Here is a 21,476-nt window from a genome sequence, read left to right as displayed (position 1 = left end):
AGTTATTTCATGTACAATTTTTGCAATTTTCTTAACAAATATTGTTATTTAATAAATAAACATAATTTACTTAAAACTAGAGGGACTGTTTTATTATGTTATTTTGAAATGACCCCAAACATATGTACTTATGCCATCTTCCCTTATGAATCTTTTGTCATCGATATGACTTAAAACTATCTTATTTAGCTGTTGGGTGTAAATTTGATGAGCGAGAGATCGAAAAACAAACATTTCTCCATGATATACTCGTCTGCTATATAAACAATCTTTATAGTTAATCAAGCTTATGTCTTTGAGTGCAATTTTTTTGACACCCTTTGCTTTTTTCACTTCGGTTCCTTCAACAGAAAAGGAGTACATTTTTGACCTTAAACCTATAAATTCTTTCATAATTCTTCCCGAATTTTCATCTTTCATCATGCCTAACACCTTTTTATTCTTCAAGGGGATACCATATGGATTATTTGGAGAGTATGCGGAAGTATCAAAATACAATTCTATATCATTCTTTATATCGTTATAAAAATCGTCAGTTTTTATTGTGTAAATAAAAGAGTCTGTGTCCATATAATTGAGTTTTAGATTGTGTTCATATTTAGGTTTCATATAGCTGTAGTGGAAGTCATACATTTTCCACTTTGAAAACTCTAAAACACAAAATCCCAAGTACAGAGGCTTGTTATAAAAGGTACTTACTCTCTTCATTTGAATGGCTACCATGTTTTCTGTAAATTTGGTCAAACTATGGAAATTCGGCCTTGCTATCAGAGCTCTAGCTCCAAGACGCTTTTTACGGTTTTCCCAAGAAGTCACAATTTTAACATCTTTTCGTTTGTCTACATTTTCCATTGTTTTTCCGAAAACACTATTATTCATTAATTTGAAAAAATTTTTCTCGAAATCACTGGTGGCAAGAGTTCTATGCTGATTATTCAAGTCTATGTACTTTTGAAGCCAACGAGACTGTTTGAATTCTAAAATCCTATGCACACGAACAATTTTCAACCCATTAGCAATGCATTGCTGAAGGGTTTTATAATGAATGACATAATTGAATTTCGGAGTTAAATCTGCAATAAGTTTAGTAAACTTGGAATTATTAACCTTTTTGTTTTGCACGCAAAATGGTAAATCATTATGCAAATCATGCAAAGAATTAGGATATTCCAAGTCAACTTCGAAAATATATCCTATTTCAGAGTCATCTGAAATATTCATTAGATCAATATTTTCAAAATCACTTACCCATTTAATCGTAGAATATGGAAGAGGAGATGACATAGCCCAACCATACAAATTGTTTGCATCAACATACATCAAATATTGCGATTCTTTTTCCTTGTCATAGTTGATCATATATTTGTTGTTAGCAACAGTATGTCGATGGGAACATTGAGATATGCCTCCTCTTATCCCCTTTTTTATGAAGTTATATATGTCAATATCTCGAATTAGCTCAAGATTGATTTTTGTTGTTCTTAACATCGCGTCCCAAGATAATCCCGGGGCTGTATAGTAATGACAGGGATCAAGTTTGTAAATATTTTTACAAATACCCCTGAAATTTTCAAAAATATCTGCTAATAGCAGAATATCGGTTTTTAAATATAACTCCATATAGTCTAAAAGGCGTTGACATTTAAAAGTATTCCACACTTCTTTCGCATGACTATACTCATCTAATGAGCAAGGTTCTCCAGTTAACTTATTATCAAAATTATTTTGTGGAGGAAGATTTTTTTCTTCTAAACTTGCCCATGACTTTATATAGTCATATGGAAATACTCCTTTCCTAGTGAGAAGCTTAAATTCTTCTTCAATTGGAAAGTTGGAACGAATTAATTTGAAGTCGTTTGTTGTTAGATTCTTTGCCAATGCATCTAGGCTAGAAGGCATGAATCGAAATGAATCTAAAAACCTCAATTCAAACGACTTTTTATCAGGTAAATAGATCGTCTTTGAAACGGAAATATATTTTTCTTTATTAAGGGGAATTATTGAAATATTACCCTTAAGTAAAGCAAGTTCCTTAATTAACAAATGACAATCATAGCCCGAGAAATTGTGCAAGAAAATCGGGAAGAATTTTGGTTTTTTATAGGCTAAGTTGCAAGAGTTATGTGCCGGACCATTATATTTACCAGTGTAATGACAATGATCAGCAACTCGATCTAACCCTAAGCTTTTATTGCAAATATGACAAACCCGACAGCTCTTCTGATAGCTTAAATCTATTTCAGAGAGTTGATTCATAGGTTTGGGTTTTATCGTAAATAATTCTAAACAGTCCCTTACTAGAGAATCTAAAAAATCTTTAATACAATTACTACCTCTAAATGATCTAAATTTACTTAAATTACTATTATTTGATTTAATAAAATAACCGCCAGCACACGGAATATGTTTTTGGATTAAATTATTTGTACCTGAATCTATCGCAACATCCTCCAGTATGCATTCGAAATCGGCATAGATGACGAATGGGACATTCATTTGCCTTTCAGGATGATCAAAACTTAAGGAGGCTTTATCTTCTTTGGGCATCTTTGTAACCATCCTACAGCATTCACTTTTATGTGAAGTTAATTTAGCCTCTGATCGAAATCCTAGCAAACACATGTTGCAAAACCAAGTTTTTTCTCTATAATTTTTCACTTGATTTGATATAAGTCTGGAAATGAAACAGAAAAAAAAAATTAGTTTTATTTAGAGATAAGGCTTAAATTTATAGGGATAGTTTACCTTGATACATTTTTAATCCAAACGTAGTGGGATAACTCTTCTTTTTTTAGAAGTAGCAAATTTATATGGTTTTGCTTCTCCTCGTTTGTAATGTAGTATGGTCCTACAATACTCTTTTTTTCTTCATCGAGCCCGAAAACATTAATACTGATTGTTGGATTTAACCTTTCGAATTCTGAGATTTCTCCTAGTTTAAGGGGGAACTGTAGGCTTCCAAAATCTAGCCTTTGGCCATTTTTATATAGAACTCTTGCGGTGATGTCATTTATTCTATATGTTTCTGTTTTTTCGAGGTTGTGCTTTCCTTTGCTGAAAAGAGCAGAGATTATTGCCCATTTAAAGCAATATGCATCCTCGTTTCGTACATTTATGCAAGCTCTTTTTCTCAAAACGAATTCTGGTAGTTGCAAGTATCTTGAACCTTTTATAGGTGTATATTGATTTATATTGATTTCCACATGCAATATTCTGAGCAATGCCCAACCGCTATCTTTTTCCTGGAACTCCTGAGTTTTAGTTTCTATTTCATCCACCATATCAGAAAATGCGGGGGAGAGTTCTGAATCTGATAGCGCTATTTTCATTTTAGTGTTAAACGACTTAATGCTCAGCTGCATTTCATCTTCTGAATTGAGCTTTATGAACTCACCGAAAAGTTCTAGGTTGAACTTGATGCATGTTAACTTCTGCAAATGTTCTTCCAGCTTCTCCGTAATGGCCTCTTTTGCCTCACTCAAAAACTTAGAGGGGCTTAAATTATCCTCTTCCTTATTTTCATAAATAAGAGTTTCAATTCTTCCCTTGAAACAGCTCTTGACAACACGAAAGTTGTCGGAAAGTAATTCAGCAACCAGTCTTTTATGTCTATTTCGACGAACGTGCTTACTCCAGTCTCCTTCCACTTCAACCTCACAAATTTCGCACTTTTTCTTATTCACCTTATCGTTTGCACCTTCAACTTCCATCCCCGAAAAAATTCCCTCGATGAGTTTCAAATGTCCGCTTTCTTTCACATGCTCGTTCCATTGACATAGGATCACATTTTTTTCACAAATTTCACAATATTTTTTGGCTGGGGCAGCAGGTTCTTCATAATCCATGGTTTTTGAAAGTTCGCGAACCAACATAGAATGATAATTGGTATTATAATGTTCACACCACTGCCCCATAACAACACTTTTTTCGCACAAATTACAAAATTCTTTATGTACCGCTGGTTTTTTTAACGGAATAGCATGAACATTCGTCAAATGCCTTTTTAAATTAAAATTTTTCGAGAAGATTTTTCCACAAATTTCGCACGAAAACGACTTCATTGTTATTATTATTATATATTTTTTTTTTTTTATTGAAGTTTAAAAAAGTAAGAAAAACTGAGCACTCGAACGTACTGGGCGAGGAGTTCTTTAAGAATAAGAACATTTTTAGCAGGACAACAACTTGAATCTCCCTCTGTCCATAAACCCCATACAATAATCAAAATAGTCAAAATTACTGATATGTACATACATTGTACGTGTCAAATCATAAAAATGTACATTTTATAACTTTCTCTTGTCTAAATTTTAAATGAAAAAACTCAAAACCCCGTTCTTATCAAATCAAATTCTTAGTTTTTCCCTTAGTCTATAAATCTTATATTTTAAATGATGAATCCGAGCGCCAATATTTACTGATCTATCTGTACATGTCAACTCATAAAATGTACACTTTATGACTTTCGGTTGTCTAAATTTCAATTGAAAAAAACTCAAAACCACTTCTTATCAAAGAAAATTGTATTCAAAACTGGATCTTTAAGTAATCAAATTCTTAGTTTTCCGTTAGTCTATAAATCTTATATTTTTAATGATGAGTCTGTTATTATAAGAGCTGATGTATGGACTTGTCAATAATGTACACTTTATGACTTGTAGTACACTAAATTATTAAAAACTATACAATGCTTATTAAATCCACCGTTGACCGTATTTATTTTTCCTGAATAAAAACAAAAATCATCTCCTGATATACTATGAAATTTTATTTTATTTTATTTTGATTTACATTTTCTTCTATAATTAATTTAAATGTTTGCCCCAATGGATGTAAGCACTCAAGAGTGAAATATCCCTGATTTACTTCCGATACAGCGGCTTCTGACAATTTATTATAGCGCATTGGTAAGAAAATCTGAAAGAAGAAAATTGTTTATCTGTATTTCTTAATACCGTAGGAATTTTTAATTACCTGAAATTCACCTAAATCAGCCACAATTCTGTCACCATATTTAGTTGTACAACGTTTCAGTTTTTTGATGGAATACTTTTCATTACGTTTAAGTTCCACAACCTTCTTACAAGGCTTGAAATTAACCGCAGCTTCAACTTCTAAAAGTTCTTCTTTGAAATTCATCGTTGACTGTAACAGAACTTCTTTATCGGAAGCGCTATTTATACAAAAATTGAAATAGCATTTATGAAAAGAATATTCATGTCTTTATACGAGATACAAACATCAAAATTTATGTAGTGGGAAAAAAAGCACTACACTGTGTGTGTGTGGAGACAAGCTCATGCAGTCATGCACTCGTATTCAGATAAAGCATGAACGAACTTGTTCATCATAAAAAATCAGAAAAGCCAAACTTGAAATGAAATGATAGAATAAGCAAGTTCAAACACGTTTTTGAGAAAGGCTACACACCAAATTGGACAACGGAAATTTTTATGATAAGAAAAGTAAACCTAACCAACCCGCCAACATATCTCCTTGAAGATTTTAATGGTCAACCTATCAGTGGATGTTTTTACGAAAAAGAATTACAAAAGACTAAATACTCTCATATTTATCTCGTGGAAAAAGTACTTAAAAGTAATAGAGACAATGTATATGTTAAATGGCTCGGCTTTCCATCGGCTAACAATTCATGGATTAATAAATCACAATTATTATAAACGACATAAAATATTTGTTTCCTTTCTATTATTTCTTAAATTGTTTTTCATAAATTACTATCAACCTTCAAACAACCAATGCATCTTAAAGTCAATGAACTCCCACTGATGTAATACGATCTCATTACCATACAAAACTCATATACCCATACTCTATTGAAATCTACCTACAAACCATACAAGAATCCCTTTTTTCTAGCATCCTACTGTACAGTGTACATACACCGCATCCTCCACGTCAATATTCAAGCTAAAAACATAAAAAAATTTTGTAGGTACATCACTAACCACAATTCACAGTCACGAAAACTAAATTCACACCAAAATTCACAATTTACAACAACAAAATACATTTTACCCAAATGCTCTATTCCTCAAGTCCGATATTTATACTACTGTATAGTTGTTGTAATTAACATACATGAAATTTTCCCATCCCTATTCCCATGCCCAAAAAGTATATTCTTACAGTCCCAACAATAGTTTTCTACCAACACTTTTTTTTCCTTACATTTTCATTCATTATCAATTCGAAATTTCCTATCACATTTTCAATCCTCACAAATTTCCAAATTTCTTAACACATTTTCATTCAGTTCTAAAAATAGATCCTACACACTTCATCCACCTTTTTCCATACACTCAATGCATGCTCGTCTTCTCGAGCAGAAATGCTCCTAGCACACAATTTTACCCTAGGCTCCCACATGATCACTGGCTCTTCTCATCGAGGAGCATTTTTGATGCTAGAAGCACACAGTTTTACACTGAGGAGCACTGAATTATTGCTCAAGTCCGATATTTATACTACTCAAAGTCGATTTTTGATTTTTTTTTCGTTAGAAAGCAATGGGTCCGAAGTTAATAATAGGTAGCTATAGTCTATTTAACAAATCCGTGTTTGTTGACGTCCATGATGTTTTTCGGGTGTTTTTCGAACGGAAAAACTTCACGACTTTGTTTGTGGCCTTGTTACGATATTTCGCGAATTAATTTTAGGAAGATTATGATGATTATGATGACGAGTAGTTTTACTTAAAAACCGCGACTTGGGATTATTCGAATCCAATTTATAACTTTTATCAACAAACGAATTAAATAAACAAAATGTGCAAACGGCACCGCGAAGGAAAATTTCGATTGCGACGAAATGTCAAAAATCGAACGAAGATGAAAGTGAGATAAGACAGGCAAAAGAAAATATCGCAACAACAACTGCAACAATGATTCAGCTCACCGGCTAGTTAGCTGGGTCGTGGGTTATACGAATTTGTGCTTGATAAAAAACCAATGTATGCAAGTTCGAATGTAATAAAAAAGGTATGTACGCTAAATGGATGCAATAAAAAAAGGTAAATCGAATGTAGGTAAGTACAGGGGCGTACTTACGCTGAGGGTGGGCGCCAGGAAACTTTAATTGTGGGTTGTTTACCAAAACCGGAACTGAAATTTGTTCTCCAAAGTAATTTGAATGAAAACAAAATGATTTATTTCCCTAATGGGGAATTTAAGAATTTTATTTTTAAAAATCAGAGAAACCTTGGCAGTGCCTGGGCTAAAACTATGAATTTTTTCAAATAAAATATAATTACAATGTTAACCCTTAACTATAGTGGTGAAAATTTGTGGTGTTTTGAAATGATAAAATAAAATACAAAATTGAATTTTTTTATAAATTTTGTTTTTAAGCATCAAAAGATAACAATTTAAAAAAAAATAAAAAAATAAAAAAAAAAAAGAGAAAATTCATTTTCAACGGTTTTTATTAACTTTTTAAAAGTTGATGTGGGTCCCCTGGACCCACCACTATAGTTAAGGGTTAAATAAGAAATGTTGGTGAAAACTCGGTGCCGAAAGAAAACGGAAAATAAGAAAACTACTTTATAGAGGGTCGCGAGTCCCGCAAATTATCGGGATCAAACAAAACGAAGACAAAGGCCAACCGAATTAAAATAAACCACAACTTTTAATCAAACGAATAAATCGAAATCACTCTACTTTTATCAAAATCCCCTTCCGGATTTTCCTTTCTTCTTCCCTTCTCTTCAACTTTTCCAAATATTTTCTTCGCCCCGTCCTGGCCAAACTCCTTTTCAATTTTCCACACACTTTCAAAACTGCTAACAAAAAGCACTATCTATTATCAAAAATGAACCAAACTTTAACTTTCAATTCTTTAAGCTTATTGCTTCCTTTTTCGCTTCTCAAAATTAACAACTTGTATCGGCTTTCGGATAAAACTGTTTGGTCATGATAAGCCTCTAGTCTTCTTCGAGCCCACTTCCACTCACACGTCACACATACACTCTCTCTCACTCATAATTTCGTGGAATTCAGCTACGGTCCCACTCCGAGATCAAATTCCAACGAACCTCTCACACTCACACACATACTGTATGGATTCCACAAGTTATTGGAACTGTCCCAAAACTTGGCGTCCAATGCCGGATTTAGACTTTTCAAAAACTACAATTTTAAGAAAAGAAAATGAAAGCAAAAAGAATAAAAAGCTGAAAATAATTATGCTGGGCATTCTCCCAGTAACTCTACTATGTATTAATGTTTTTGAAAGTGCGTCGATAAAGAAGCATATCCCAAATGACCCAACACTAGTAAAACCATTTTCGAAAAACGAAGAAGGAAGGAAAATACTCAAACAAAACTAAGAACGCGAAAACTACGTTCGGTGGACCTTTGCGCAGATTTGGGGGATTAAGGTAGAGCGTTTAGCACTCCATTCTTTTTCTACGGCCAATGTTTATTAATGTAAAAATTATTTAATTTAGGGCGGGGTCTAAGCCATACTAACAAATGATGAAAATGGGTTGTGATATATTAAAAATCCTTTTAAAAGTAAAGTGTTTGTTTATGTCTCTGGTTGTTCCAACTGTTGCGTTACATGGTTAAGAGCTCTGTCTCGCTCTATTTCATCGGCTTATAAATGTTATAATTTCGTGTGAGTCTCCAGCCCGTCCGCTGGCTCAGCACCACTATCCAAAATCCAAATGGGGGTACCTGCTTTGTCATCCTCTCCGGGTAACTCTCAAAAACCCCTGAGGACGACGGACTCAAATGAGGTCGAAAAATGGGAATGGTTGGGATGGAGGGGAAAACAGATATCGAGAGTTTGACTATGATCAAAAGAACATAGTCCGAATAAAGGTATTAAGAATGGTTTTTGTTGCGGTGAATTTAACCGTAACAGCCTCAGGTGCCTCCTCCGTAAATTGCCCTATAGGCAATATTGAATGTTTTACTATTTGGCCGCCATGTATTAAAACCTTGTGCACTGAAGCTGGCAATGGGTAGCAAGGATACTCCGTAACAATTTCTCTGGCTGTTTCATGAGTGTATTCCTGGAAAATTATAGTATTTATTGCAAAACACCTTGCCAAAGTTTTCAAAATTACAGCATATCTTTTTATTATCGACTGTTTTACTCCAGTTATTTGGGAAGATACAGATGGGTTCTCGAAAAATCTGCGGGCAGTATTTCCATCATTGGAATTGCCTCCACCTTGTTTCGGCTTGTCGACTATCAACCCAATTTGCCTGAATTCTCCTTGGATACGTTTTTTTCTAAGAGGTTTTTCACCACTTCCCGTACGCCATTTTTTAAAGTCCAACCTATAGGCTAAATGAACGAAGAACTCAAAAAACCTTATCCATGCATGGAGTGGAGATATCCCGAAATCTAAGAAATCTTCATTTATCGTTCTTTCTAACGAGCTTTCAATGTCGTTCATATTTGTAGGTTTTGCTCCACAAATATAACAAACTTGTTGTGAAGCCGTATGAGACAAAGCGTTGTATACCTTACCAACCATTGTCAGTTTTAGTATATGCAGGGGCGGATCCAGGATTTTTTTCTGGGGGGGGGCAGGGCACAAGGGACGGATTGGCAAAAAAATCAGCAATAACAGTTAGAAATAAAGTGAAGCATCATACGACTGACTGACAAACAGCGAATTTTAACGACGCACAGTGCGGTATTTTGGTCTAAAACCAACCCAAAAATATTTTACTACATCAAATAGGTACCAAATTTTCATTTTCTTGTTACAGTAAAATCCACCTAAGTGCTTACCCACTTACCTCCCGATTAGCCGGGAGAAAAAAAAATATAAAAAATCATAAAATGCACGTAAAATCCTGTGCTATAATAAAATAAGTAATCTATTCTTTATTTTATTTTTTTGACTTAAGTTGTTTCATTAAATAGTTTTTTAATAGTTTTTAAAGATGAAATTTAGAAATGTTTACGTTTTGCAATTGGTTTTGTATAAAATTTTGCAATATTATGGACATATTTATACCATTATTTAATGGCCTAGTAGTTTTTAGTCAAATACTAAAGACTTTTTTCTAATAAATATTAAAATTCCTAATATCACAAAAAAATAACTGAAAATTACTTTTTTCCCGTGGAATCAAGTTTTGTTTTTTTTTTTTTATTTGCATTAAAATTTTTTATATCTCAAGAATATTGAGTACAAGTTGTAGGTCTATTGGAGACAAATTGACCAAGTTATGAGTATTTTAATACTTCGCTTACGAACGTTTTAGTCCAGAGTTCAAAACTTTAAATCGTTCTCCCCACAACTAATGTTTTAAAAGCCGGTGCCCCTCATAACTTAAAAACTACTTCACCGATTCTTTTGAAATTTGCAAAACTAGGTATTTTTTTTTTACATATTTTTATCCGTGGAGAAATTTTCTCAATAACATAACATTTATAAAAATCTATAAGTAAGGGTCGCTTTTGGGGAGTTTTTTTCAAGGGGTCTTTATTTTCGATGTAAACTTGGGCAAACTTCTGAAATACAAGTTTGTTCTACATATCCAGCAGTTCAATAATATATAGGTTATGCAATGTTGTGGCGTGTTGCGCTTTTTCAAAAACACTAATGTTAAAAAAAACGAGAAAAGTGCAAATTTTTTAAGTTTGTACTTCAACCCCTCCGTATGAAAAAATAGAGTTGCATATAATTAAATTTTTTTTAGAATGCCATTCATACCTTGACTGTCGGTGTCCATATAAAATTTTTTTACCAAAATCACTTTGAAGTAAAAAAAAAATAACACTTAGAAAATTCACTTTTTTTAATCGAAAAAAAAAAAAACTCGTGTTCGCCCAACAAATAGTCGTTTATTTATTTGTGAAGTGGATTTTTTCATGGGAAAGGGATGCAATAAAATTCGCATTTTCAGAGAGAAATAGACAAGAGTTTCACTTAAGTTCTTTCTGTTATTATTCATATATTTTAACAACTCTTATAATTTGATTTGCTTTAAGTATGAACCAGTTCTGGGGGGGGCACGTGCCCCCGTGCCCCCCCCCCCTGGATCCGCCGTTGAGTATATGCTTTACTCTGATAAAACGGACCGATATCTTTATAATTGTTTCATTCAGCTCATTTAATTGGCCTTGTATATAATTTGCTCAGCTCGGCTCAAGTCTGCCGTTTCTTTTTTCAATTGAAAACGTATGGGTCGACAGTATCGAGTTGATCCTGGCCGAGGATTTTGCCATACAATTTTCTTTTCAGACTCAGAACCCATTTGCGAACAAATTTGTATTGGAACATATGAAGTTATAAACATGTCCGAATAGCTGAATTCGCCGGATATTCTTTGCTTGTACTCAGACTGTCCACTGCTTCTATCAAAGCCCCATTTGCCGATTAGAGTAAGATGACCTAAATCAAGAATTCATTTAGCCACAATGAGATTATATTTTTAAAAAGACGAACACAAATTTTTTCTACCTCATGTGGTTTTATTCAGACGAGCGACACTCTATATTGGCAACTGAAGTTATCGGTTGCAACAAACATCACGAAACACTTTTTCTATTAACACAGCTAAAAAATGAAAGAACAAGTTTTGCAACACAACACAAAACTTTGATTTTTTAATTTTTTTATTACCGAAATCATTCTCCAAATTTTCAAAATTTTCTCGTTGGGATTCTACGATGTGTTCAGTTGTATGATTGAGAAGCCCTTGAAGTGAAACTTCAGCCAATGAATCCGTTATTTTAATTGTTTGAAGTTCTGGGTAACAATCTTGTTCGGCTTTAAGAATTTTAACGTAGCTTGGAAAAACATCGACTTCAGTTTTTTGGTTTACCAAGTTCCTGATGACTTGGTACTGATGTTTTGACAATTTTGCCTCAACCAAAAGCTTCAAAGCATCATTCGTGTCAAGTTGTTTAATTTGAATATTTTCTTTGGACTGGCATTTTTGTAAAGCACAAGCGATATCTTCATCTACGTTGTCAACGATCTCTGCAATACGTCTCCTTTTTGTCCTAGATTTTGTCGCGACGGCAAAATGGTTTGTCAGAAGGGTAAACAATTGAGAAGAACAAAACATCGGCCTGGTTTGTAAAGTGGTTATTTTTGCGAAGTTTTGTTCTTCTAAATTGTTTACCACTTCTGACAACCCGTTTTTCCGTCGTTAAACTGCATTTTATACCGGTTTTTAGCTTAATTTTTAGCGCGAAGTCATGCTGTTCTGATCATTGCACATCCATCGGCCCATGCTATGATTTTTTATCATTCTATATGGTTTATGTTTTTTAATACAGTAAAATAACGTGAAAAAAGAGTAAATCTCGGAATGAATGCTAATAGAAATTTTTTTTGCTCAATATCTTCGTTTTGGCATTCTATAACATACCTCAAAAGTCCAGAAAAATCTAATGTCCGCAAGTCGCGATTTTCAAGATCAAAGCGCGAAAGGAGATTTTCAAAATTAGCAATAATAGACAATGGTATTATATACACATATGGATATGATACATGTTTTCGAGGTATTTTTTAATGCTAAAAAATCTAAAATCAAGACAATCTGACGTCTCTAAAAAAAGTTATACCAGTTTTTCATCTGTCAACCCATATTATTATAACAGTTGCAAACATACTACCGAAAAACCCTTAAAAGTTATGGTAGAGGAACCAAATTTTGCATGAAGGTTTTCATATCCATTATTATTAGGAATCAAAAAAATGCAATGAAAAAAACATTCATATCTATGAAAAATTGGTATTTTTTTGAAAAAAGGGGAAATTTTGGGATATGCACTAAAAAACATCCTAATACAATCTTGGAATCAGTACTAATAGGCTAATTTTTTTGTTTCTATCTTTTTTTTTGATATTCTATATCTTATGTCAAAAATCTAAAAAATCTCATGTCCGCAAGTCATAATTTTGGAGGTCAAACTAAGTTGCTGACTTAAAAAAATTAGCAAGAAAAGTTTAAATTTGTATAGGTATGTATACCAACATAAGCGCCATGATTTAAGGGTATTTTTTAACACTTATTCCAAAAAAAACTCACAATAAGTCAACCTGACAATCCCTGAAAAGTAATGCACCTTATTCATGTTGATCTGACACAAATATCTGAAGTGTTGTTTTTCAATTGTTTAAAATCTGCACCTTATCTTCGAACCAGGAAAATTAGGACTTGCGAACATGAGATTTTTTAGATTTTTGACATAAGATATAGAATATCCAAACAAAGATAGAAACAAAAAAAATAGCCTATTAGCACTCATTCCAAGATTGTACCAGGATGTTTTATAGTGCATATCCCAAAATTTCCCCTTTTTTTTCAAAAAATACCAATTTTTCATAGATATGAATGTTTTTTTCATTGCATTTTTTTGATTCCTAATAATAATGGATATGAAAACCTTCATGCAAAATTTGGTTCCTCTACCATAACTTTTAAGGGTTTTTCGGTAGTAAGTTTGCAACTCGCTGCCTCAAAACTATAATGTTCTATGTCGAAGAAATGTTAAAAAATGACTTTTTTATATCAAATTTTTGGCTTAATACAATATTTATGGCCAAAACAAATATTCATTTATCGGATATAATGGCTTATACTCAGTCGGTACTATAAAGTTCTTAGTTGACATAGAACAATTTGATTCATTTGAACGCCATACAAAAATGACTACTTTTAAGTTACATAGAACATTTTGCATTTAAAAATTAGCTGCCGGACTCTGAAACAAACAATAGTTTGTAGGTAAGGTTCGCTTGAATGTTTATTTAAATAATTGCTGTGTAATTAATTTGTTTTTGCTAATTTCTTGGTAAATACTAGTTTGAAATCTTTGAACTTGTTTGGGCATATGCAATTCACTAAATTTATGTTTTTTAATAAAAAAATACAACAAAAAGCTTTAAAAGCAATAGAATTACTCCAAAAATTTTGTTTGTCTTGACTGTAAGTTGGTTATTTTCATATACCGTACTCATTGCTATAATGTTGTATGTAGAATATAGAGCAAACAAATCAACTCAAAATGCAAGATTATCAAATAAATGTTCTATGTCAAAACAGAAAAACGTTAATTAAACAGATTTCCAACATCAAAAAAGAAATTTTAGCATTTGAATCGATTGATTATCCAGATGCGGTACGTCCATTTCCCCTGCCCGGACCTATCGCAAATTTTAAAATAAAGTATGCCAAAGTTTTGTACAAGTTTTGTACAGTTTTGTACAACCAAAGCCGATTTTTGTACAAGCTTACAACGAAAGTTATAGCCAATTGAAAGTACCGGGCTGGGGAAACGTTTCCCCAGCCCGGACATTTCTCAAAATAAAAAAAAATAAAAAAAAGTAGGTATACACAAGTTTTGTACAGTTTTGTACAACCAAATTCGAGTTTTGTACAAGCTTACAACGAAAGTTATAGCCAATTGAAAGTACCGGGCTGGGGAAACGTTTCCTCAGCCCGGACATTTTTTAAAATTTTATCAAAATTAAAAAAAAAAAAATTCTAAAATTATCTACGAGTTTTGTACAGTTTTGTACAGTTTTGTACAACAAAAATCGAGTTTTGTACAATCTTATGACGTTTTCTATTGACTTTTGAGATTTTTGTGTAAAATTCTCAGATTTTCCACTGCAAATAGAATATGAAATCTAGTTTTGTAATTGTGTGCGAAATCTGTACATATAAAAAAAATAAAACAACAACAAATGTTCAGACAAATGTCAAACAGAGGAGTGTGTGTGAAAGTGGGTGTGTTTGTATGCGTGAATCTTGATAAAAATCCAGAATCAGATTCTTGAATCTCAGATTCATTTTTTTGTCATTTTTTTTAATCTCAAGGCGCAAATAGATCATGAAATCTGAGATTTGTCCACTATTTCCCCTCTTCACCCCCCCTTTCAGCTGTCAAATTCACAAATCTCATTCTGAGATTCGTCAATAGAAAACGACATTAGTTAAATAATTAGAGCTAATTTAAGTTTACACTGGGTACATACGTACCAAGCCAGCGTTATCCAAAACTTATAAAACTTAAATGCAAATTCCATCAAAGAGTTATGTCGTTTTCTATTGACGAATCTCACAATGAGATTTGTGAATTTGACAGCTGAAAGGGGGGTGAAGAGGAGAAATAGTGTACAAATCTCAGATTTCATGATCTATTTGCGTCTTAAGATTCAAAAAAAATGACAAAAAAAAGAATCTGAGATTCAAGAATCTGATTCTGGATTTTTATCAAGATTCACGCATACAAACACACGCACTTTCACACACACTCCTCTGTTTGACATTTGTCTGAACATTTGTTGTTGTTTTATTTTTTTTATACGCACAGATTTCGCACACAATTACAAAACTAGATTTCATATTCTATTTGCAGTGGAAAATCTGAGAATTTTACACAAAAATCTCAAAAGTCAATAGAAAACGACATTATGTACAGTATTGTACAGATAAAATGGTACATCTAATTTAATTGCTGATATTAATATTAATTAAATTGATTCGTTCTTAATTAATAACAAAAATCTACATTATGTGTCCTTGAAACCTAATTAGAATATTACATACAGATTTCCCAAAAGTATACTACTAATTTTCACTCCTGAACTTATGAATAAACCTCCCAAGGGTATGTATTGTACAGATAAAATGGTACATCTAATTTAATTGCTGATATTAATATTAATTAAATTGATTCGTTCTTAATTAATAACAAAAATCTACATTATGTGTCCTTGAAACCTAATTAGAATATTACATACAGATTTCCCAAAAGTATACTACTAATTTTCACTCCTGAACTTATGAATAAACCTCCCAAGGGTAGAGCTAATTTCAAACCGGAAATATGTTACTTCCAAAGGTATGCAAGTTATTTAAAATTTTAAAGTTTTTTTATTTTGCATTTAATGCCCTATCATCAACTACCATTTTGCGTTTTTTTTTTCAAATAAATAACGTCATGGCCTTTTTTCACTACAGCCCAAATTTTAAATTAAATTGGTAGATTTGACATTCGAAATGACATAATTTGCGAAATATATGTATCAATAACAATTTTAATAGCCTGAGGAGTAAAATAAAATAAAAAAAAAAAACAAACAAACAAAACAACATCATAGTACAGGTAAAATAGTACATTAAATCAAGAAATAAAAAAAAATTGTTACACTCATGAAACTTGGATAAAAGTTTGCTTTTGGGATAAGAACCAAGTACAAAAAAAGTCTATAAAAAAAAGTTGGGTGGAAGGGTGTTTTTTCGCGGACCTGCAGGTGGCCATGGCACAGAGGAACAGGTAGATGACTTCAGAGCCAGACATCGTGGGTTCGAGTCCAACGGTCGGCTCAGAAGTTTTTTTCTAAATCGCCAGCTTAACTGAAGCCACCTGTGCGATAATATGAGACAATTTTCAACTATGTCTCCTCCTCTGTGCCACGTAGTTCTATGTTATATGTTCTTTCTTTGTTTCTATCTGTCCTTCTCTTTGTCATTGTCTGGTGTTGTCTCAGCTAAATGGCCTCAGTTGCCGCGCTGTTAAGTGTCTGTACTTCGTACATTTATGTGCGTTGTACAGTGTATATAGTTATAGTAGTTATAGTTTTTCGCGGACAAGAGGGAGGGGGTGAAGGTCAAAAATATACTGAAAAAAAATTTTGTCGAATATCATCATATGACACATCTGGCGAGACGTGAATGATTTCAAATGGTAAGTCGAACAAAAATTAGTCAGCAAGAAATTCAATTCCAAAGTTTTAATGCATTTCTGCGTTTCAATTTTCCCGAAGTGAAAATTGCATTAAACCGTTACGTTTTTGAAATACTTGAATATTAACTGGTAGAAAACGTTATTTTTCTGTACTTTTGAAGTGGAATTCTACCAACGTGTATTTTTTTAATTGTATAAAATATACAGGGTGTCCCACATGAAAACCTGAAAACTATAATGTTCTATGTTTCAAAAAAAAGTTTCGAGAAAATCGACCACAAAGTTTGGAGTATCTGAATTTCACCCTTCATTTATGTATTTTAGCATGAAAATAGACAATTAACTACGGCATCTACGTCCATTTCCCCAGCCCGGACCTATCGCAAATTTAAAAAAAAAGTATGCCAAAGTTTTGCACAAGTTTTGTACAGTTTTGTGCAACCAAAGCCGAGTTTTGTACAAGCTTACAACGAAAGTTATAGCCAATTGAAAGTACCGGGCTGGGGAAACGTTTCCCCAGCCCGGACATTTCTCAAAATAAAAAAAAAGTATGCGCAAGTTTTGTACAAGTTTTGTACAGTTTTGTACAACCAAATTCGAGTTTTGTACAAGCTTACAACGAAAGTTATAGCCAATTGAAAGTACCGGGCTGGGGAAACGTTTCCTCAGCCCGGACATTTTTTAAAATTTTATCAAAATTAAAAAAAAAAAAAATTCTAAAATTATCTACGAGTTTTGTACAGTTTTGTATAGCAAAAATCGAGTTTTGTACAATTTTAGTTAAATAATTAGAGCTAATTTAAGTTTACACTGGGTACATACGTACCAAGCCAGCGTTATCCAAAACTTATAAAACTTAAATGCAAATTCCATCAAAGAGTTATGTACAGTATTGTACAGATAAAATGGTATATCTAATTTAACTGCTGATATTAATATTAATTAAATTGATTCGTTCTTAATTAATAACAAAAATCTACATTGTGTGTCCTTGAAACCTAATTAGAATATTACACCCAGATTTCCCAAAAGTATACTACTAATTTTCACTCCTGAACTTATGAATAAACCTCCCAAAGGTATGCAACGCACTATTTCAAACCGGAAATATGATACTTCCAAAGGTATACAAGTTATTTAAAATTTTAAAGTTTTTTTTTTGCATTTAATGCCCTATCATCAACTACCATTTTGCGTTTTTTTTTTCAAATAAATAACGTCATGGCCTTTTTTCACTACAGCCCAAATTTTAAATTAAATTGGTAGATTTGACATTCGAAATGACATAATTTGCGAAATATATGTATCAATAACAATTTTAATAGCCTGAGGAGTAAAATAAAATTAAAAAAAAAAAAAAACAAACAAACAAAACAACATCATAGTACAGGTAAAATAGTACATTAAATCAAGAAATAAAAAAAAATTGTTACACTCATGAAACTTGGCAAAAAGTGTGCTTTTGGGATAAGAACCAAGTACAAAAAAAGTCTATAAAAAAAAGTTGGGTGGAAGGGAGGGGGTGAAGGTCAAAAATATACTGAAAAAAAATTTTGTCGAATATCATAATATGACACATCTGGCGAGGCGTGAATGATTTCAAATGGTAAGTCGAACAAAAATTAGTCAGCAAGAAATTCAATTCCAAAGTTTTAATGCATTTCTGCGTTTCAATTTTCCCGAAGTGAAAATTGCATTAAACCGTTACGTTTTTGAAATACTTGAATATTAACTGGTAGAAAACGTTATTTTTCTGTACTTTTGAAGTGGAATTCTACCAACGTGTATTTTTTTAATTGTATAAAATATACAGGGTGTCCCACATGAAAACCTGAAAACTATAATGTTCTATGTTTCAAAAACAAGTTTCGAGAAAATCGACCACAAAGTTTGGAGTATCTGAATTTCACCCTTCATTTATGTATTTTAGCATGAAAATAGACAATTAACTACGGCATCTACGTCCATTTCCCCAGCCCGGACCTATCGCAAATTTAAAAAAAAAGTATGCCAAAGTTTTGCACAAGTTTTGTACAGTTTTGTGCAACCAAAGCCGAGTTTTGTACAAGCTTACAACGAAAGTTATAGCCAATTGAAAGTACCGGGCTGGGGAAACGTTTCCCCAGCCCGGACATTTCTCAAAATAAAAAAAAAGTATGCACAAGTTTTGTACAAGTTTTGTACAGTTTTGTACAACCAAATTCGAGTTTTGTACAAGCTTACAACGAAAGTTATAGCCAATTGAAAGTACCGGGCTGGGGAAACGTTTCCTCAGCCCGGACATTTTTTAAAATTTTATCAAAATTAAAAAAAAAAAATTCTAAAATTATCTACGAGTTTTGTACAGTTTTGTACAGCAAAAATCGAGTTTTGTACAATCTTAGTTAAATAATTAGAGCTAATTTAAGTTTACACTGGGTACATACGTACCAAGCCAGCGTTATCCAAAACTTATAAAACTTAAATGCAAATTCCATCAAAGAGTTATGTACAGTATTGTACAGATAAAATGGTACATCTAATTTAATTGCTGATATTAATATTATTTAAATTGATTCGTTCTTAATTAATAACAAAAATCTACATTGTGTGTCCTTGAAACCTAATTAGAATATTACATACAGATTTCCCAAAAGTATACTACTAATTTTCACTCCTGAACTTATGAATAAACCTCCCAAGGGTCGAGCTAATTTCAAACCGGAAATATGTTACTTCCAAAGGTATGCAAGTTATTTAAAATTTTAAAGTTTTTTTATTTTGCATTTAATGCCCTATCATCAACTACCATTTTGCGTTTTTTTTTTTTCAAATAAATAACGTCATGGCCTTTTTTCACTACAGCCCAAATTTTAAATTAAATTGGTAGATTTGACATTCGAAATGACATAATTTGCGAAATATATGTATCAATAACAATTTTAATAGCCTGAGGAGTAAAATAAAATTAAAAAAAAAAAAAACAAACAAACAAAACAACATCATAGTACAGGTAAAATAGTACATTAAATCAAGAAATAAAAAAAAATTGTTACACTCATGAAACTTGGCAAAAAGTGTGCTTTTGGGATAAGAACCAAGTACAAAAAAAGTCTATAAAAAAAAGTTGGGTGGAAGGGTGTTTTTTCGCGGACAAGAGGGAGGGGGTGAAGGTCAAAAATATACTGAAAAAAAATTTTGTCGAATATCATCATATGACACATCTGGCGAGGCGTGAATGTATTCAAATGGTAAGTCGAAGAAAAATTAGTCAGCAAGAAATTCAATTCCAAAGTTTTAATGCATTTCTGCGTTTCAATTTTCCCGAAGTGAAAATTGCATTGGACCGTTACGTTTTTGAAATACTTGAATATTAACTGGTAGAAAACGTTATTTTTCTGTACTTTTGAAGTGGAATTCTACCAACGTGTATTTTTTTTAATTGTATAAAATATACAGGGTGTCCCACAGTCACCGCCCCAAATGAAAACCATGGATTCCTGAGGTCATTTTAAGTCGAAAAACTTAAGAGGTAATTTTCTCGTTTTCGCCCCGTTTTCGAGTTACCACGGTTTTTATGATTTTTGTTCTTTTGTCCTTTAACTGGCCTTATCTTTGCCAAACTACGTTTTATTCGAAAGATTTTTTTACAACCAATCAACTAAAACTGTAGTAAATTCTTGATTGGTTGTAAAAAAATCTTTCGAATAAAACGTAGTTTGGCAAAGATAAGGCCAGTTAAAGGACAAAAGAACAAAAATCATAAAAACCGTGGTAACTCGAAAACGGGGCGAAAACGAGAAAATTACCTCTTAAGTTTTTCGACTTAAAATGACCTCAGGAATCCATGGTTTTCATTTGGGGCGGTGACTGTGGGACACCCCCTCCCTCTTGTCCGCGAAAAAACACCCTTCCACCCAACTTTTTTTTATAGACTTTTTTTTGTACTTGGTTCTTATCCCAAAAGCAAACTTTTTGCCAAGTTTCATGAGTGTAACAATTTTTTTTTATTTCTTGATTTAATGTACTATTTTACCTGTACTATGATGTTGTTTTGTTTGTTTGTTTTTTTTTTTTTTAATTTTATTTTACTCCTCAGGCTATTAAAATTGTTATTGATACATATATTTCGCAAATTATGTCATTTCGAATGTCAAATCTACCAATTTAATTTAAAATTTGGGCTGTAGTGAAAAAAGGCCATGACGTTATTTATTTGAAAAAAAAAAACGCAAAATGGTAGTTGATGATAGGGCATTAAATGCAAAAAAAAAAAACTTTAAAATTTTAAATAACTTGCATACCTTTGGAAGTAACATATTTCCGGTTTGAAATAGTGCGTTGCATACCTTTGGGAGGTTTATTCATAAGTTCAGGAGTGAAAATTAGTAGTATACTTTTGGGAAATCTGTGTGTAATATTCTAATTAGGTTTCAAGGACACACAATGTAAATTTTTGTTATTAATTAAGAACGAATCAATTTAATTAATATTAATATCAGCAATTAAATTAGATGTACCATTTTATCTGTACAATACTGTACATAACTCTTTGATGGAATTTGCATTTAAGTTTTATAAGTTTTGGATAACGCTGGCTTGGTACGTATGTACCCAGTGTAAACTTAAATTAGCTCTAATTATTTAACTAAGATTGTACAAAACTCGATTTTTGCTGTACAAAACTGTACAAAACTCGTAGATAATTTTAGAATTTTTTTTTTTTAATTTTGATAAAATTTTAAAAAATGTCCGGGCTGAGGAAACGTTTCCCCAGCCCGGTACTTTCAATTGGCTATAAC

The 21,476-nt window shown here is 32.3% G+C and overlaps 2 protein-coding genes across 2 annotated transcripts; both read right to left on the bottom strand.

Annotated features, from left to right (window-relative positions):
• Positions 1-605: 605 nt before the first annotated feature.
• LOC129905673 (uncharacterized) lies at positions 606-3,845 on the bottom strand. The gene is made up of 4 exons (XM_055981215.1): positions 2,746-3,845; positions 1,560-2,674; positions 700-1,511; positions 606-650 (listed from the first exon to the last, which is right to left on the bottom strand). The coding sequence occupies exons 1-4, from the start codon at positions 3,843-3,845 to the stop codon at positions 606-608; spliced, it is 3,072 nt and encodes a 1,023-aa protein (XP_055837190.1).
• A 491-nt stretch (positions 3,846-4,336) lies between these two features.
• Positions 4,337-5,628, bottom strand: LOC129907708 (uncharacterized). Its single transcript, XM_055984036.1, has 2 exons — positions 4,975-5,628; positions 4,337-4,917 (listed from the first exon to the last, which is right to left on the bottom strand). The coding sequence occupies exons 1-2, from the start codon at positions 5,137-5,139 to the stop codon at positions 4,768-4,770; spliced, it is 315 nt and encodes a 104-aa protein (XP_055840011.1). The 5' UTR covers positions 5,140-5,628; the 3' UTR covers positions 4,337-4,767.
• Between the last annotated feature and the right edge of the window lie 15,848 nt (positions 5,629-21,476).

Source organism: Episyrphus balteatus, chromosome 1 (assembly GCF_945859705.1).
Source record: "Episyrphus balteatus chromosome 1, idEpiBalt1.1, whole genome shotgun sequence".
In the NCBI taxonomy this organism is placed as follows: domain Eukaryota; kingdom Metazoa; phylum Arthropoda; class Insecta; order Diptera; family Syrphidae; genus Episyrphus; species Episyrphus balteatus.
This window is presented reverse-complemented; position numbering and strand designations above follow the sequence as displayed.

Excerpts from the sequence above, each read along its gene's own strand:
- LOC129907708 (XM_055984036.1), bottom strand. The coding sequence starts at position 5,139 with ATGAATTTCAAAGAAGAACTTTTAGAAGTTGAAGCTGCGGTTAATTTC. Across the intron at positions 4,918-4,974 it reads CTGATTTAGGTGAATTTCAG|ATTTTCTTACCAATGCGCTA; the intron begins GTAATTAAAAAT and ends TTCTTCTTTCAG.
- LOC129905673 (XM_055981215.1), bottom strand. The coding sequence starts at position 3,845 with ATGGATTATGAAGAACCTGCTGCCCCAGCCAAAAAATATTGTGAAATT. Across the intron at positions 2,675-2,745 it reads TGGATTAAAAATGTATCAAG|ACTTATATCAAATCAAGTGA; the intron begins GTAAACTATCCC and ends TTTCATTTCCAG. Across the intron at positions 1,512-1,559 it reads TATTTTTGAAAATTTCAGGG|CCCCGGGATTATCTTGGGAC; the intron begins GTATTTGTAAAA and ends ATTACTATACAG.